This window comes from Seriola dumerili, unplaced genomic scaffold (assembly GCF_002260705.1).
Source record: "Seriola dumerili isolate Sdu_G_001 unplaced genomic scaffold, Sdu_1.0 BDQW01000044.1, whole genome shotgun sequence".
Taxonomy (NCBI): domain Eukaryota; kingdom Metazoa; phylum Chordata; class Actinopteri; order Carangiformes; family Carangidae; genus Seriola; species Seriola dumerili.
The window spans coordinates 5,491,296-5,510,669 of NW_019174299.1; the positions used below are offsets into that span (position 1 = coordinate 5,491,296).

At 44.0% G+C, this 19,374-nt stretch overlaps 1 protein-coding gene across 1 annotated transcript; it reads left to right on the plus strand.

The window, feature by feature from the left end:
- Positions 1–2,946: 2,946 nt before the first annotated feature.
- On the plus strand, positions 2,947–18,861 carry LOC111217729 (SH3 and cysteine-rich domain-containing protein 2-like). The gene is made up of 11 exons (XM_022739714.1): positions 2,947–3,289; positions 5,125–5,219; positions 7,783–7,867; positions 11,857–11,972; positions 12,751–12,820; positions 12,925–12,939; positions 13,053–13,141; positions 13,252–13,340; positions 16,074–16,125; positions 17,242–17,379; positions 18,763–18,861. Exons 1-11 carry the CDS (start codon positions 2,977–2,979, stop codon positions 18,859–18,861), a joined length of 1,161 nt encoding a protein of 386 aa, XP_022595435.1. The 5' UTR covers positions 2,947–2,976.
- Positions 18,862–19,374: the final 513 nt, after the last annotated feature.

Below are 19,374 nucleotides of genomic sequence, written 5' to 3' on the forward strand. Positions count from 1 at the left end.
GGGAATGCTTTTTAAGCCCACACAGTGACAGACGATTAGATTAGCTGTAATTGAGACGTGTGCTCTAGCTGGAGCTGTTATGCCAGCACTCATCTGCTCTGATTGAGAGAGCTCGGCTCAAGACAGTGATGCTGCACAGAAAACGTGGAGATGTCAAAGCATCTTTAATAATAATAATGATAATAATAATAATACTACATTTTATTTATATAGCGCTTTTCAAGGTACTCAAAGACACTTTACATGAAAAAAAGATCATATAAACATACTAGAAAAAATACATACAACACACCACAATGTTACATTTTAAAAGCAGCTCTGAAAAGGTGAGTTTTGATTAGGGATTTGGATGTGGACAGATTGGTGCAGTCGCTGATGCTCTGTCGCCGCAGGCCCGGTGCTTGGTGCTGAGTGGTGGAGACAGGAGGTTGGCATCAGATGAGCGGAGGCTGCCGGAGGGGGTGTGGTGGTGGAAGGGCTTTGTAAGTGAGGAGAAGGACGTTGAACTGGATTCGTTGTGGGACAGGGAGCCAGTGGACTTTCTGGAGGACAGGGGTGATGTGGGAGCGGGAGTGGATGAGCAGGAGAGCAGCAGAGTTCTGGACATATTGGAGTTCATTTAGGACTTTGGATGATGAGCCGTAGAGAATGCTGTTGGGGTAGTGTTTGTACCATTAGTAAAGATAATTAAATTAAGCATAAAACTTTTTTAAATGGCATTCTTTATGGATGGGTGTAATGGCTAATAAATCATGCTTTACTTTATTCTTTGGTTTGGTTTGCCAGATTGTGAAAAATCCATTTGGCAGGGCAATATCCTTCTGCAGCATCTTTATTAGACTATTAGAAAGTGAGCAAGTCATAAAGGGTATTGGGATCATTAGAGGCTTATCGATACATTATTAAGTATTTATTAATGTTCACAAAACAATCTTTACCGCAACGTCCAACTGCTTTAGAGTTTCCCCAACTGACAGGGAAGTCAAATTTCTAATGGAGCTGTGGAGTGGGCAAGTTGCGATGTGGGTAATGTAGGCACCAGGGTTTGACAAGGTAGAGGAATGCTTGAAATAAATAAATAAAAAAAAAACATCTCTTTCTGGTTCTGCTGCATTGATGTTGATCGTTTTGTGAACCGTCCATCGTCAGTCCTTCGATTTGCTCAATTTTGTGGAAAACTATTTTATATGAGCTTCAGAGCAGTGGAGAAAATAGTAGACAGTGGTCCCTGTGTTGAGATTGTTGCATCAACTACAGTTTCCAAGGTCAGATAAAAATGTACAAACAAATTCACCCATCATAAATACTAAACAACGAAACACACACACACATACACACACACACACACACACTAAACAATCCACCGATGCCAAATATCTACTGCACATGCACAAGGAGCATTCCAGACAAGCTGCACATTCCCTGAAAGTAACAACACGTTTTGTGTTAAGTGTAATAACGAAGGCTGGAGGTGGGTTAAATTACACTGAGGAATTATGCGTCTGAGAGTAGAGAGAGAGTAAAAACTGCCAATCAGAGTCATGCACGATTCAGACTAACGATGTATTCTGGCCCTTTGTGTTATAAAGAGAATAGCGCCATCCCTTGCCCCCACAGCTACAACAGCAATATAATGTATTACATTAGTCCAACCTCTTGTCTTCATCAGTGTAGCCAAGGGAAATTTCACAAATGTAGATTTACAGGAAGCATATGGAGTGTGCAGACATGCTCTCAATTATACACATTTGTTTTTCTTGCTCTACCTCACACACACACACACACAAACTTAAATAGACAAACTGTTTTCATGTCTTCTTCTCTGACACGCAGAGCTGTAAACAGCATGTCCCTGTAAAGTGATTATGTTTGGTGCCGAGCAGAACGAGCACATGCAGACAGGCAAACAGACAGAGCGTGTGCGCACGGTGTGTCTGTGGCCTACTGATTATCTGTCTGCTTGTCTGTCCGTGTTGATCCATTCTCCCCCTGCGACACGACCACGCCCTCACACTGCTCTCCCGCTGCCACTGCATGTCAGGGTAACAAATGGCCGCCCATCCTCCGGGAGGCTAGCATCATCATCTGTACACAGAGCCGGAGGGAAATGTCAGGAAACATGCATTTATCTAGTCAATCAATGCTAGGTGGCTGCAGAGAGCAGAGCCCGCTGGCGTGTGATGGCTGCTGATGTGACGTTTTGTCGTCTAATTGTTGGGATTTTGAAATACAGCAGCCATCAGTCATTCACGACTGTTTGGTCAATACAGCTTGTAAGATACAAGCACGCCTAGTTATGTCAATATACATGAGAGCAGGTACATGCAATTTGATATGATAGCAAGTTGTCGCCATGTGAGGAGGGATCCACTGGCCCGTGTGCTTTGTGCACGCCTGTAGAGCGATCAATAGGTCCAATGAGCAGGCTCCATCAGATTACGAGCCCCGAGGATAGGCTGTTGATACATGATAAGGCTGTGTAAACTGTCTTGTTTCGTTTCATCACAATAGCCCTCCTGCCACCACTACTGAGGAAATGCCATGTACACACAGCAGTCTTCAATATATGTATGGTCGTTGGCGCTCTCAAAGAAAACAGGCTTATCTTGTTTGACCATAGGTCAAATGCAGAAGCAGTCCTGTTGTGACTGTGCAAAAGGTGTGCTCCATCTCTTGGAGCATACAGGTAGCTTTGCTATTAATGTGCTGCTTCCTTATGAGGTGATATTGCATTTCATGAGTCACCCTCTTTCCCCACGGTGTACGGATCAGAGCAGAGTGTTGTGTTTATGGATGCTGGGATATTGCCGGTGCTGTCCTAAGGGTGTATTGGACATTTGTTATTGCTCCCAAATGTGGCGCGACATTCTTGCTTATCTTGTGTTTATTCTTAGTGTACCCTCTTTCTCTCTGTCTCTGTCAATGTGTGTGTGTGTGCAGCTCCAGAGGCTAAAACGCTCGCTGTCCTTCAAGACCATGATGCGCAGTAAAAGCGTGGAGAACTTCTTCCAAAGGTCCTACAGCGACGCTCGCCTGCCCCCGGATTTCATCACTGACCCGCCGCCTCCTTCTCCCCCTCTGCTGCCTGGCTCTCCTCTCGTCGGTGACCGCTCACCGTCCATTTCTCCATCTCTCAGCCCCAACCCCTCCATTTCCTCCCACTCCCCCTCCCTAAGCCTTTCCCCATCACTGCCCACCAAACCTCCCCGACCTCAGATCACCCACTGTTTTCAGGACCATGTCTTTCGCAAGCCCACCAACTGCCAGCACTGCAAGCACATGATCGTGGGTAAGGTGCTCAGTTTACCCCTCTGGACTCTCTTTGCCTTTTTCAAGCCAAGGTTTAGCTGCAGTTCTCTGGCCACCATGTCTTTGTTTACATGGCTTCTCATCTAGTGCAAACTGGAGACCGTTTTATGGAGAGAACACCACCTATTGTACTAAAGATAATTAAAATGCTACGTAGGGACAATATTTTATCACCACAGCTTGATTTAAGTAAAAGATACAAAGACACTTACCACTCTCATAACTATCCATCAAATATAAGGCTACATCCAGCAACCACTACCTCATAACCCTTTAGTACTGCATGGTACCGGCTCAACTTGACTCGACTCTACTTGCCTACCATCGGGCAAAATTTGAGGATAAGTACCTGGTACGTGGTGCTTTTTTTGGCATCATCTCCGCCGAGGTTCCAATGCGAGCTGAGGCAATACCAAAAGGTGTGAATACGCTGCAGACAACTGATTGGTCAGAGAAAAACGTCACTACTGCGTCATCAACATTCCTCTGTTTGGTATCCCTTCGATATCCTCCATTGTTCATTGAAGTTGAAGATCACATCACGATAGCTTTGTGCGTCTTCGTTATACAAATGGCGCGGCATTGAGAGGTACTATCTGCAGCGGAAGCAGAAGTACCTGGTACCAAAAGCAAGTAGAGTCGAGGCCACGTGGTGGAAAAAAACGCTATTAGCTTAGCACGAAAATTGAAAACAGAAAGAGCTAGCTTCTGTCCAATGGTAATCCGCCTACCAGCGTCACTAAAGCTCAGTAATTAACACATGCTTGTTTTGTTTTTTTAAACATTTTCTTTTTTTAAAAGCTATCCAGTTAAAGTTGTTGCAGAATGAACATAATAAAATCACTTGTTTGAAACTAAATTATCAGCTCATCGTCTGAACCGGACCGGATGAGTTCAATGCAGCTCTCAGTGTTTATAGCTGTGAAGAAACCATTCGATTATTAACGGGCTGCTGTGATGCAAATGTATGAGTACTTTTATGCTTAATTTGCTGCTTACATGAATTGCCAGCCACTGCTAGTTTTTCTGCTAAATCTTCTTCCTGTCACTATGATTGATTACAGACTCCAACCTGCTGTACTGTCTTTTTTTTGCATGCATGCATGCATGCATTGTGGGTTTATTTATGTAATGCATCACCTCGCTCTGGCTGTACTCCTCTGTAGTCCCAAAACACAGTTCAGCCTCCTTGTTAAGCTGATGAAGCAGAATCCATTTTGTCTCTTCAAAGTAAAAGCGGTGTTTCATCGAGCCATGCAATTTGTTTGATTGTTGTTTCTGCTCCATAACAGACCTGTCAATGTAATTCCCATCTACAACAAATCCAGAAATCTGTTATCTTTGGTTTGTGGGATAAAAAGGGACTCAGCCCTTTAATCCTTAAAAACATTCAACAATCAGTAGAGGATATTAATTACTTGACAAATGAAGAGAAAACATCCTAATACTCAGTGGTTTTTATGACTCAACCACTTGAAAAGAGAGATGACTCAATGCCAAATCGATTATGATTGAAATATCTCCAGCTGGTTTCCAATCTCTCCTGACTGTTTTGGAAGAGGAACTGTTGATTATGAAGCTGTGTTAGTTTCCACACCTACAAGCAGTGCCAGCTTGATAAAACTGGGGCAGTGCTTGAATACACTGTCTTACCTGAGCGAAGAAAAACCTGCTCATACGGTCTGAAGGCCACTTCGTTTTGTTAGCGCCTTTCTGCCTGTTGCAGATCCGCAGCCTGCTGTGATTTTCTTTTCGCAGCTGCCTCCGTATCTGCATCCTTTGCTTTCACTCTCCCGTCTCTGTCCCTCTCTGCAGGAAACTCCAAACAAGCTCTGCGGTGTAAAACGTGCAAGATGGCCGCTCACCTCTGGTGTACCTCAGAACTATCGCAGCAGCCATGTCATGGGAAGGTGCGAATACACACACAGAATCATCTTTGATCTTACCCTTATATATAACAGTGGTAGTTTACATCGTAGTCACATATTCAACTTTTTCACTCGTGAATAGTTTTTCTTTAATTTGGCAACATCATTAGTGCTAAGCAATCACTGCTGTGGTGTTTTTGCACTGCACACAAGTGGGCAATAATATTTTAATGTATTTATACACAGAATATATATCATATTAATTTTTGCTTAGATTTACGACCCATTTCTTCTTCTATTCATGTATATAATAAAAAAGGAACTAAATAAAAAGTCACTTCCAGTTCCGACCTGGAAGAACTGCCTGATACCAAAACATCTTAAGAAAATATTCTGTTCTTCCTTAAATTTTCCTCATAAAAAGGAAGAAATATATTAAAGGTCTAGTCCAGCATCCAGCACGTGGTTGGCTTATTTTTAGCAATAAGATCAGAAACAGGTGGAAACAGTTAGCCTGGCTCTTTACAAAGGTAACAAAATCTGCAGACTTCTGCAGCTCACTCATGAACACATTCTTTCTTATTTGTTCAATCTGCACAGAACCCAAAGTGTAAAGAAGACATTTTGCCATTTTAGGGGGAACATATGCTGGATTATTTTTTGGCTCAGAGCAGTCATTTCCTGGAGTCTCCACTGGTTGCCAGGCAACTGCATCCAGCCAAGAAGTAGTGCGATAATAACCCCAGTAAAATGAACCCGTAAACTAGTCCTTTAAGAAATACCCTAAGATGATAAGATTTGGTTTTCAGGCATTTCAAGGCTTCAAGGAGTTAGTTAAATTTTGTTTTGTAAATGTTGCATAAAGTCCTTGAGAATTAAAACCACCATCAATGGAAGCTTATCTTCTATTAAGATGAAGCATAAACTTTTTTAACAGTCACAAAGAGACTGAAAAAGTGCCACAACTAGTGCACTGAGACAGAGAAAACAGAGGATATGCTTTATCCAACAGCACAAGTTTCTCCTCCTCAGTGCAGCCTGACCTCCCACTTCTTCAATTTTCCCCAGACATTTTTAATAGCAACATTATAAAAACACCAGCAACAATAAGAGTTTGGATTGCAGTCATAATGTGAATAACATGAGCAGGAACAGTGTTACCATGGTAACTTTATTGCATACCTGAATAGGTTGGATTTGGAATTGGAATTTTACCTGCACTTGGAATTAATTTGATATTTTTTGTGGCACAGGCTTAAGTACACTGTTAAGGAAGTGGGGAAAAAACAGTTTGAGGAGAAAAAAAATTGAAGCAGCTGCGCACAAATGTTGAATCACTGTTGTGTCATATCTCTGAGGCGGCAGCATGTCATGTAGTTGTATTAAAACACAGTATCAGTGCACACAACCGTCCACTGCATCAACACAAACACTGGAACACTCTTGGCCTGAGGGCAGAGTCGCTCTGACTCAGTGTTTCAGATATATGTGCAGTTTAAGGGAAAGTGCTGACAGAACACAGACACATATGGCAAAGGGCAGAATACTGTTTTCAGTCGATGTGTGTTAAGAGATGTGAAGAGCTGATGTGGCTGAAACAAAGCCTATTTATCACATTACCCTCCCTTTGCAAAGATGAGAATATCCACATTTCCCATTCCCAACATGATAAAAAAAAAAATTGGGTAACCCTCCATTTCTAGACCTGATATCTACTTGCAACTATATTACAGCCTTTATTAAATGTAATGTGAATGTTAAAGGACAGTGAACTGTGCATTTCATCGAGGAATCTGTGCATTTTGGATTTGGTGGAGGAAGGTGAGCGCAGTGCAGTAGGCAGATAATTGGGAGTGATTTCAGACCCTGGTTTTTGTGTTTATCCTTCGCTGTGAGGCAGAGAACATTAGCATGCAAGAGGTGAGACCTTCTGAGAGCCACTTGGAAAATTTTAAGAGCACTGTGTTCAAGGCGGCTCAGTGCAGTTCGATTGAGGAGCACAAGGAGAGAGAGGGAGAGGGAGAGGGCTGCGACTGGTAAAATGTCATCAGACCAGAACACGGTCATCTTTGCAGGAACAGAGGTATCACTTATTACCATTGATCCACGCAGTGTTTCTCTCTTCAGCCTAATACGACAAAGTGAGTGGCTTCATTTGCAAGTCAAGGCAAAGACCAACCAACATCTCAGCCGAAACACTTACTCTGCTTAATTCAGTGTGAAATTGCAGTCGTGTGGACACGCAGACACAGACACGCACACACAGAATCACAAGTCCATGCCTGTTTGTAAGCCACGTGAACACAAGTAAGTGGCTGAGTGAATTCATTGTTTGTAATTAGCAGCGAAGAGAGCTAACGCATTTCCTCCATGTGTGACCTGAGAGCAGAAAGGAGCTCTCTGGTTGCGCCACGCTGGGCGCAATCGCATGTCTGTCAGTAGCCCTGTGTGTTAATGTGTTTCTCATTCAGTAATTTGTTCTCCATTAATGTCCTGAAATCATTACATGGAACCAGTTTCCCATTAACTCAGCCTACAAACAAGAAGTAATGGAAACAGAAAGAAATAAAATTAAAATTTCTCCTTTCTTTCTCCCTTCTATTAGTCTGGAGCGTTCAAGCGAAACTTCAGCTCGCCAATGCTTGTCAATGACCAACTGGCTGTCGTCAAGGAAATACAACCAAGCCAAGGTGAGAATACTTTGTGTGCGTGTGCGAGTGTGTGCGTGTGTGTGTGTGTGTTTGTGTGTGAGTGAGTGCACATGTGCATTGGTTTGTTTGTGTCCCCGTGCTTCTGTTTCCGTCGTGTTGCTCTTGTCTCGCCATTTGGTTTATTTTGATTGATTTTTTTTTTTTTGTGTGTGTGTGTGTGTGTGCTTGTGCGTGTACTGTAATAAAACCAGAACTGTCTTCATCTCACCTGACACCCGAGGAACGTGAAGTGGAAAAAGATAAAGAGGAAGAACAAATTCAGCTTCTCTTGGAGGCTGATGGACGGTCTGCACCCTGTGAAAGTATGTGAATAAATATTTATAAGTTCTAATGTTTATGTTTTGATATCTTTGTTTATGATTTGTACTGTATATCCTTGGACCGATGGAGGTTATTAATTTATTGTCTGGCGCTACAGCTTGCATGTTTAAAGCTTTATAAACATTGAAATGCTGCCTATTTTCTGACTGAGCTAAGTCATGACTAACTCTCTGTATCATGACATCCGACTATATTTCACAAAATAGGCAAAAATAATCCTAATTTCGAGCCCTAATTTACTTAATGTTATACATTTATGGCAGCAAGACACCATAATTCTGACATTTCCTTGTCACTTTATTGTGTCTTTGTCATATACCGCTGTTGAATGCTAAAACACACTGGTATAATCTCTATTTTTCAATCAACTTGCCTACATGTATCTGAATTTGTTCTTCCTCGGAATGCGAGCTTGTTTTTCTTCTGCCATCTCCTGCCTTGGTTTTCTTCTGCCATACCTTTGGATGAACATCTGTGTAGGTGACACAGTCCCTCATCTCACATGCTGTATGCCTCGCTGAATCAGGGTTAGCACCTCATGCTGTCACTTCCTTGTACTATCCATGAATCAGGGTACAATTAACCTACAGCTCCGTCCTCACCCTGAGCTCAGCGCCATGACGCCTGGGACTCCGCCAGGCCCAGCTGGCTGCAACGTGCCAAACTCACAATCACAGGTTGCAAAGTGTCCTCATGATTATGCTAACAACAAAAGCCTCGGTAACATACTGAGCTTGTGTTTACATGCATTAATGTCAGGTTGCTAATTTTGTGATGGATTTATCTACAGACCCTGTAATTTCCCATCGAGTTCGTTTTGGCAAAGGAGTTAACTCATATTAAAGCTCATTTATGGGACTGAGAGTCTAATAGCTGCAGCAGTGAAGTAAATAACAGTTCGTGCTCTAAGCTGTAATCTTGCAATGGCAATTAAAATCTGATTACCTAGCAAGAGATTTTGCATAGTGATTTGTTTCTCTATTAAGACAAGAACAGCAGCCGTGGTAGGTTAAAGTTAAGGTTCAAGAGGAATACTGTTGTCCGACTGTGGTTGTCATACAGCTCATCGTGTGTTGAAAGTAGCAAGTCACAAGAGATGAAGGTTAACAAAGGTTTATGTGGAGACAGATATGAAGCCATATCACCGATAGAATTCTCCTTTGTGCAATGAAACAGATTCATTTTATGATTTACCTCACACCCTCGAGTGATTTTATGCTGAGAAGAAAAGGACCCCTTGTTTGGAGCACAAAGAATCTGTTCCAGCCTGTCTCCCAGTCTGTCTCCCGGCCGGTTAGCCTCCTGCATGCTAGTCGCCAGCTTGACTTTGGCTTGCTAGCCACCAGCTTGACTCCCTGTCGACCAGCCTCCAGCTTGTGCTGCAGTCAGGTAGTCTCCCGTCTGCCCCTGATCCCAAGCCAGCGTGACTCCTGTCTGATCCAGACCCTGAGGGCCTTGAGCAGTCCCCTTTCCTGGGGATTCACCCGCTATTTCCAGAAAGTATCAAGGGGTTCAGAGCCCCCTAGAGGCATGGGTCTAAAAAATGTCAATCCCCTAAACTGCCCAGCAACTCAGATCCTCTCCTTTCCGGCACCACGATCAACGCCCAGCTGGACTCTGACATGGACCCGGAGTCGGCTGTCCCCGCCAATGTCTTGTCTGTTCCTGCATCGGGTGTCTGTTGGAGGTCCCAGACGTTTGGTCTGTTCCTGAGTCTGTTCCTGAGTCGACCTTCCCTGCCAACATCAAGCCTGCTTCCCACGCCAACCATCCAGATTATCAGGCTGTCTGCCCAATGCTCCGGTTGCCAGCCTACATTCCATCTGGTTCTCAGCTCAGGACACCAGTGTCCCATTATCCCTCCAGAGGGAATTCATCTTCACCAGCAGCCTCCTGATCTTCATCCAGATGGGATCTGCTGTCGCTGTTGGCCTCCTGCCCGACCTCCAGAGAAGACCTGCCTTTGCCAGTGGCCTCCTGCTTTTCCTCCAGAGGGACCCCACCTTTGTCTTTGGCATCCTGCCTGACCTCCAGAGGGGACCTGCCTCCACAGTCAGTCCTCTGCTCGACCTTCAGAGGGGTCCTGCCTTTGCTGACGCCCACTGGACCGGTTCCATCTGTCCTCCCTGCCTATGGGCCATCTTCAAGAGCGACTGCCTGGCTGAGGTCCTCAGCCATGTTGCTCTCTAGCTATCGGACCATCCTCGAGTTTCCACCTCCAGACTCTCTCCACTCACCCTGCTGAACTTGCTGGACCTTTGTGAAGGAACATGTGGGAGCCGTTCCTTGTCTTTGGGCTGTCTTCTTCCGTCCTTTGGATTTACCATCCGTTCTGTTAGGATTCCTGTTTCAGTCCTGTTTATTTGCCTTGGTCTCCTGCCACTCTCCATCCACCCACCAGATGTCCTCTGACTTTACTCCCTATCCCAGTCATATCCCACTCACCTGTCTCCTATTCACAGGCCCCGGAGCACACCTATTCCCAGTTCCTATTCCCTCATTTTCCCAGGCTTTTCCACCAGCTCTTGCCAGATCGCCTTTGTCTCTGTGTGTTTACCTGTGTGCCTGCTAACTGAGTGTAGTAACCTGACGTCTGTACCTGTCATTCAACATGCCTGCCTATCTGCTTGTCCACCCATCCGTTTGTAAGCCTGCTTTTCCTCAGTTAATTCGACTGAAGTTTCTTCACTGCACCTGCCTGTATATGGGCGTGTGCTGCTGCTTCCAGCGTAACACATGGAGTCTCTAAACACGGCTTTCTACAGATGACTTTTTATAGCAATTAATTGCTTTTGTGTGGAAATACTTCCTTCACTGAAACTGCTAAAAATCAATTTAAAGCATAAACAAGCTTTATCATCAATAAGCACTTACTCTAGTCACACTAAAGACAAGTTACTGCAGAATTCCTGTTTAATTTTTCATCTGTCTGACAAGAACAAGGAGGCACTGACTTCAATATGAAACTGCAAATCACTACGACTTCATCCTTATAGACAGAGACACACATCTGGACTCATCTAGCCCTGCAGAAAAATCATTCCGCCCTCCATTCAACTTGTGTTGAGTTGGATGGGGAAAAAAACGGAGTGGAAAAAAATCTCATTGCTCACTTCAGAAATACTCTGAAAGCACCGAGCATTTCCATCGATATGAAATGTAGCAATGAAGGCTCTCTGAGGATTTCCATATTTTAAATCTCTCCTCTTATTCCGTTTCTACTCAGCTTCAGACACAGACATATTACAGCTATTAAAACTAAGATACATCTCTTGCCAGTCAGTGAATGTATAAATAAATCCAGGCGTGTAGATTTATTGGAATGTCCTGATGTCTCCTTAACTTTTGGCTGCTGTCTTCTCTCAGATCTAAAGTGGGTCACTTTGGTCCAGGACTGACTGTGTTACTACAGTTATATTTAGACCCTCCGGTTCCTCCAGATTGGCACAGGCTCAATAATCATGATGTACAGTGTAATCTCAGTGTATAGCCATAAGTTTAGTGTGTGTGCGTGGAGCTGTGTCTTGTGCGTGCACAATTTACATGTGTGTTTGTAAATAAAGTGAATATAAGTGCGTGTGTGTATGTGTGCCTTAGTCTTATGAATGTGTGTGTGTGTGTGTGTGTATGTGTATGTGTGGTTTCAGAGGCTCCGCGGACGCGTGTAGACCCCGTGTATGCCGCCTTGCGCTACGGGACATCCTTGGCACAGATGAGCCGCTCCAGTTTTGGCAGTTTGTCAGAGTCACCAACGCGCAGCCTGGTATGACATCTTCACCCTGCGGGTGGGGGTAGAGGACAGTTGGACCAGTTGTGTCAATAAGATACGCGATGTTTTTACAACATGGTCCATTGGGCAACTCACTGGTAACATATAGATACCATGGATACCATAGCACAGAGTTTGAGTTCACCAAAATGCTCCCTCGTTTGTAGTTTATGTGAAATCAGCTTCAAATCATTTAGCATTACTTAGCATTTAACTTTAAATTTATACCTAAATTTAATAAGCTACACCACCATGCATCACACGGTGGGGTTGGGTGTCCTCAGAAGTGTGTGCTGTTGCACCACACACATCAGTGATGCCACAGCATCCTGATGAGTAGGGTACACCTGTGCTTCACTGCAACAAGATGAAAAGTGAAGCCAGGTCAGCAAAAGCAAGATTTTTAAGGGGGGGTTATAAGTCCCTCTTTAAAACTCCTTCGAAGTTTCCTCTCTTTTGAGGTCATGCTAGTCCCCTGCTGAAATCCACCTTATTTAAATCCACCCTGCACATTTGGTTGATATAATTGAGCACCAAGGCATCATCTATCGGGAGCTTAATGGATGACGCTGGACTCTATGTTCTTGTCATTAAACATGTAGTTGAAGCCGTGTGCAAATCTTCCTACACCACACAAACCTGTTTCCACACTTGAACAAACAGTACATACATGTACGCAGGTCAGAGCAGGAATAGTTTTATGCATCCTCTTTGACATCCTGTTGCTAACATTTAATTTTTCCTTTTTTTTTTTTTTTTCTTCTTTGATAAGGGGGAGGGAGGTGAGGAGAGGCAGCAGAGACAGTGCAGCATGGAGGAAGAGATAACTCAGGAGACAGGGGGTAATCACTGCTGTGTGTCTGTGTCTCCATGTGTGTGGATATACATATGTGCTCTATGTCCATGCTTATGTGTGACTATGCGTATGTTTTCCTGTTTCCGTTAGCACGTCTGTCCGCGTGTGAGAGATTTTACCGTGTCTGCTTGTGGGAAAAAAAAAAAAAATGACATGCCTGTTTCCATATATGTGAGTGCGTGGAGGCACCTTCTAAGAAAATTTCTCACCACCTCCAGACCCCCCTGTCCCTGACGCTGAGATGGAGAAGGAGGAGGAAGAGAGCAGCGGCCAGGCTCAGACTCCTGCAGAGGAGAGCAATGTGAAGGTACCGCTCTGTTTAATCCGCCCGTGTAGACTGTCACCCCTTGTTGTTTTCCTCCTCCAGTGTGTATTTCTGTCTCACTACCTCCCCTCCCTGCTTCACCCTGTGTCCAGGTGCCCAAGCGCATTGAAGTTCACTCCATCCACACCTATGTAGCACTCTACAAGTTTCTGCCTCAGGAACCGAATGACCTGGAACTACAGTGAGTAAAAGCCAAGCAGACTGCCTACGTGCAAGCATTTCCATAGGTGTGTGTGCAGGAGTGCTTTTGTGGTATTGTGTTTTTTAGCATCGTGTGTGTGAGCTTTGTGTGTTTTTTTTTGTTTTTTTTTGTCCCTCCCTGTGTTTTTGCCTCGACTGTTGATCCTGGAGGATGAAAATGTCCCCACCATCTGCAGAGGACTGTGCCGGGGCGCCCTGAAGGACGACTAATTATAAACTCAGAGCCCATAACTGCCCCCACGTAGAGCTAGCGACTGAGCTGTGTTCCCAGCAGGGGCAGCGGATAAAGACGCTGAACAACTGAGAGATGAAAGGGCGGACAGACATGAGGGGAAGAACGGCACAGAACTGAAGGTTTTCGTAGACAGAGAGTGTAAGAGGAAGGAGGGACCGTGCGGAGAAAGCAAAGTGCAAATATAGAAGTCAAAGCTCTATAGGATGAAGGAGGAAAGAGAAGAGAGGGAGGTCACAGCAGTTAAATGAGGGCAGTGTGTGTGTGTGTGTGCGTGTGTGTGTGTGTGGGGAGAGTTAGGGGACAGCTTTCACAAAGGTAAATCCATGGGACTGTTTTGAGCCATCTGTGCTGTGGCTCTGTGTTTGTGTGTGTGTGTGGGTGTGTGTGTGTGCACAATATATGTGAACTAATGAAAGTATAATGTGTCTGCTCTCTGTGTGAGCTGCACAAGATAAAAACTGCAATATTTTGAACAGAGGTCAAGAACAGACAGTACAGAATCATCTTCAAAGACAATGATCTTTACTGAAAAAAGAAAACAGCAGAAAAAACAACAGGTAAAACTCTGGATACCTTATTTCTTCATACGCAGAATTAATAGACTCACATAAAATATGAGCGCTGTAGTTATTTGAATTTAAAAGCCCTGCACCACCCACACAGGTGTTTTCAGTTACTGTGTTTCCAGAGCTGGTGGTTGTAATTGAGGTCACCAAAACTCCAGTGCTGTGTGTGAAATCATGCTTTATTTGCTCTACAGTACACTACATTTATCCTCCGCCATCGGACTGGAGTGCTGGAATTTATGCACCACTCTCTGCTAACAATCCCACAATGCAAGTCTTTGCACATTTATCAGGCAACACCACAGCTGTCGGTGATGACACAAAACAACCATGATTGACACTTTATTGCTCACTATAGAGTAGCCTGATGAGTGTCTGTTATATATGGAGAAGTGAATGAGTGAACAAGCGAGTGATTTCAGACACAGACTCTGTGCTGATAATAGTGATAATGGTGTGAGTTGGTGTTGTTAGACCTGGAGAGGCAATGTAAGTTCAAAGACCTGATTTTACAGCTGGTGTGCAGTTGTGCACGATAAACCCCTTTTTTCACATAAAACATTTTGGCTTGTCATAGCAGGAAATGCAGAGCTGTAACTAAATCATATTAAAAAATAACTGGATCCCATGTAGGTGAGTTAGTATTGTGCATTCTCCATAATTAACCTTTCTTTGTGTTACAAATTAAAATGTGTTTGTGCATGTGTGTGTGCGCGTGCAACTTGCAGTTTGAAGGTGAAGTAAAATGAGCTCAGTTTAGATTTATTCTATTGGATCAAGAAGCATCCATACCTCTCACAGGAAGGATGCTGAGGGTTTAATACTTTCTTGTGTAGTATTTTCACACACACACACAAGAAATAAAAAACAATTAAATTGTTCCTGGTGCCAAGGCTGTAGTTGCACAATGTGAAAACGGTGACAATTAAAATCTATAATTTGCAGCATGTTGTTGAGTTAGACGCACCTTCCATCTGTGGAGGATTATAAAGGTGTATTTTCCTGCCATTGAACAAAGCCCCTGGTCCCAGAGACATCAGTTAAACGAGGCTGATCCCGCTGTTCAAAATTCAACATAAACCTTCAAAATGCATGGAGACACTTACAGAGGGCACAGAGTTTGTCTAGCTCAGGGTGAGAAAAAAAGAAAGAAAGAAAAAAAGTGCATTTAAGTTTTACGCTGTTCTCCTGGGAGAAACCTCAGTGAGCAGACTAATTGTCCCAGTATCACCTGAGATATATGGGTCTCACCCTCGTTGGTAAGTCTACTTAAGTATGTGCAAACTGAAGTGTGTGTGTGTGTGTGTGTGTGTGTGTTTGTGGGCGATGATCATATAGGGCAGTAGTGAGAACAGGCACCCAGGAGGCGCAATGTACAGAAGTGCAACTGGGACAGCAGTTTCTCCCTGTGTATCTAGGACACTGTGTGTGTGTGTGTGTGGAAACATCTCATCAAAAACTGCTAGCTTGATTAGCATGCAGGCCAGGTTGGCTACAGATCAGGTCCTGCCTTCACCGCTGCAGCGAGCGCTACCGAGTCATATTTCATGTAGACCTCATGACTTTGGTGTCAGCTGCTCTGTCACCTCCACAGAGGGACACGAACAAAGGCTCATCCACATATTATCCTCCACAGCTTTGTAACCGTGGTGACTACCACTTCCTCTGGCAGTTTGATAACATTATCTTTTGTGCTCAAACTCAACTCTCTCTCTCTCTCTCTCTCTCTCTTTCTCTCTCTCTCTCCCCCTTTTTTTTCTTATTTTGCTCGCCGCTCTCACTCTCTCACCCCCTTCATCTCCCATCACGTATCCCACTCTCGTCTCCCCCGTCCCCTTTTTCCTCTCCACCTCCATCACCTCCCGTTCGTGCTTCCTGTTTTTCATCTTCCCTCTTGTCTTATCTCCTTTAGTCCTGGTGATCGGGTGCAGGTCACTGACGACTCTAATGAGGAGTGGTGGAAGGTGGGTAATAAATCATTTGCAAACATCTGTGCGTGTGTGTGTGTGTGTATTTATTGTGCACGTGTTAATTAAGGCCTTTAAATCAAGCCTTTAATGCACAACACCTGCTCTATTTTTACCTGTCGTAAACATGCAGGCAGCCACAGACAGAAATAGAGCATAATTTCCTCCCAAAATTACCAGAAGAGTTTAACATAATGAACCTGACTAGTGTTGCAGCCTCAAAGATGTCTTTATTGAGTCTGTAATGAGCTTCACTCACTCCCAATGGAAATAAATGTGCATCAGTGTGTGTGTGTGTGTGTGTGTGTGTGTGTGTGTGTGTGTGTGTGTGTGTGTGTGTGTGTGTGTGTGTGTCAGAAAAAGAAAGATGCACCCAGACTTAAATAGTGCAGAGTGTGTGTATCTTCTCACAGTGGACCAGTATTTACTACAACTTCTGAAGTCACTGAACACCTTTAATCAAAACCGCCGTCCTGACGAACCTTTAAATAATGTATAATTTCTGAATCATCTGTTCATTACCAATATATAGTGTGAATCACTTCCATAAACACATCAACACCTGAGGCAGATGGCGATAAACAATGAAATATTGCTGCATATTGAGGTTCGCGCAAACGTCATCTGTTTGCTCCAGAAAGCTAAAGGGGTGTAATCTGCTGCTCCAGTTCTTCTATAAATACGTGCAAAACAAATGTGACATTAAGCTGAAGCAATTTCTTATTTGCATTTTAAAGCATTGATTGGTTTAGTTTGTGTAATTGGAGTTGTTACTCGTGTCTCTGCAGCACACACTGATTTGTAGCTGCACAGACAGAGCCTTATCGGGATGGCAACGAAAATGCATCCTGATTCTACTACTAGACAGCAGATGATAGCAACTCTGAAATTAAGCTCCAAGATGTTCAGCCGCTACAGACTTAGTTATCTCTGTCAAGGCAAAGTTAAATCATACTGGAGGGGGACTGATCGTCAGCCGTTCACAACAAAGCAGCCAAACAACAATTATGAAGGGAACGACACAACCCTTCAGCGTGGCAGCAAGTGACACGGATTCATGTCCATTCTGCAGCATGAAGCAGAAATTCCAAATGTTGGTCCTGTGTTTTCCAGGGAAAGAGCGGCGACAGAGTCGGCTTCTTCCCTGCCAACTTTGTGCAGAGGGTCCGGCCAGGAGAGAGAGTGTGGCGGGTCATCCAGGGCGTCTCCGGCATCCGAGAGAGAGGACACATGGCCGTCAGGGAATCCCAGGTACAGGAGTACCACCATGCAGTTTCGTGACATATTTGGTTTTGTTCTTTTTTTGTGTGTGTGTATTTTTTCTTTCTTCATAAATGTCTATAAGCCTTAAAGGATTATACGGACATTGTGGAAACCATTAGTCGCCTTCCTCAGTATGTGATCATAGGATTCTATTTGTGGTCCTACCCACTTTATCCTGTGTGGTCGCAGGGGCCAGGAGCCTATTCCAGCACACACTGGGAGAGAGGCGGGGTACATCCTGGACAGATCACAATCAGGGTGTGATCAAAGGATTGCCACCAATGTCATCACTGTTTCATCTGATAAGACTTACTGATTTCACCAACATGTTATGTCCCCCGTGCACCCAAGACTTGTGTTTCTCTTTAGCACAGGTTGAAAATCTTGAATAATATTTTTCACTTCAACATTTAACCCTAATTTTGTACTATTGTTAATTTTTTTATAAATGATCTTGAGTGAAATAATCAGTCAACACCATGACTGAGTGTTTCCACCTTGAACTGTAGTGAACCAATGACTCATAAAAACAGATTCAGGCAGCCAGGGTTTCATACAAACACAAGCCTAAGGAGCCAATCCCGTCAACTTGCAGGGACAGGGGGCGGGGCTAAATAAACCTTGTCAGTACAGAGTTAGTACAGCAGCTAACACTGTGTAAGCCACTGGCAGTTACAAGCTAACAAACGACATAAACAAATAACAGATGCTAACTGTGTTAACCGCTCTGATCCGTCTGCTAGTCTCTGGTTCTGGTCTCAACAGACTCCTCATCTGAGTCTGGGTCTGACTGAGGCTCAAACATGTGGCTGAGTCTCTCTGATGTTTCCTCCTCTCACCATCTTGATACTCTCTGCTTTTTCACCTGTCCGCCTGGAGCCAGCAGGTGGTGGGCGGGCCACAAGGCCTGATCCAGATTTCTCATTGTGAAAGTAAACATAGATGAGCTTCAAGCCCTGTTTTTTTCTTTTCTTTTCACTTTTTATGTGGGAAAACCATGTTGAACAAAATATTAATCAGAGTAGAGGATTTTTACAAAGTTTAAAACGTGTCTAGAGAGGAACTTTAATGAAATTGTTATTATCTGCAAATTAACTGTTTTGTTTTTGAAAGTTTAACTGCAACTGACATAACTGCAGCATGTTCATTCATTCTTTGCCAATGTTCACATACATATTGAAGAGAAAGATTAGTCACAACATTTTCTGCAAATTGATATGCCTGTTGCCCCTCCTCCCCACCCCCCCACCCCCACCCCCAATTCCCGCCTATGTTCTTGAAAGTCTATTAATGTGTCACATTCTTCATAAACAATTTCTGACAAATAAAACCTATATTCCGATATAAATCCAGCTCTGTCTCTCCCCTCAGATCTGTGTGGGGAAGCGAGAAGAAGGCGAAGTGTTTCTGAAGCTGAGCAGCGGGAAGAAGAGAGGGCTGGTCCCAGCTGACTCCATAGAGGAGATCTGAGCCTCTGTGTGCACATCCCCATCCTTCCACTTCTACTTCCCCCAGGGACACAGCCATCTTCAAACTATCCCCGCCACCCCTCCTCCGACCTCACCTCGGCAAAAGGACAGCCGCATCCCTCTCCAGCCAGTCCTGACTGACGTAAAACCGAACATAGATAAAACAGGACAGAAAACACTCACTTCTGCAAAGACCTGGAGCCACGGCCCACAATGAACAAGGTTTCCAGTTGAATTGGTTTGCTGTTTGTCTTTAATAAAGTGTACAGTTATAGTCCTGCTCTTAAGAAGGGACTGTTTCTCCGCTGTCTTGCTGTAGGTTTATCTTTTCAAATATAAAAATCAGTGTTTAGTCAGCCAGAGGATGCACACGTCAAAAATGCTTTAAATATATTTCTCGGATTTGCTGTTTCAGATTTAGTTTTTATCAAAAAGACGTTTCCCGACGTGGGAGGAGGCTGTGTCCTGTCATGGGAACATGATGCGTCTGTCAGTGTCCTTTTCTTGTTTCTAC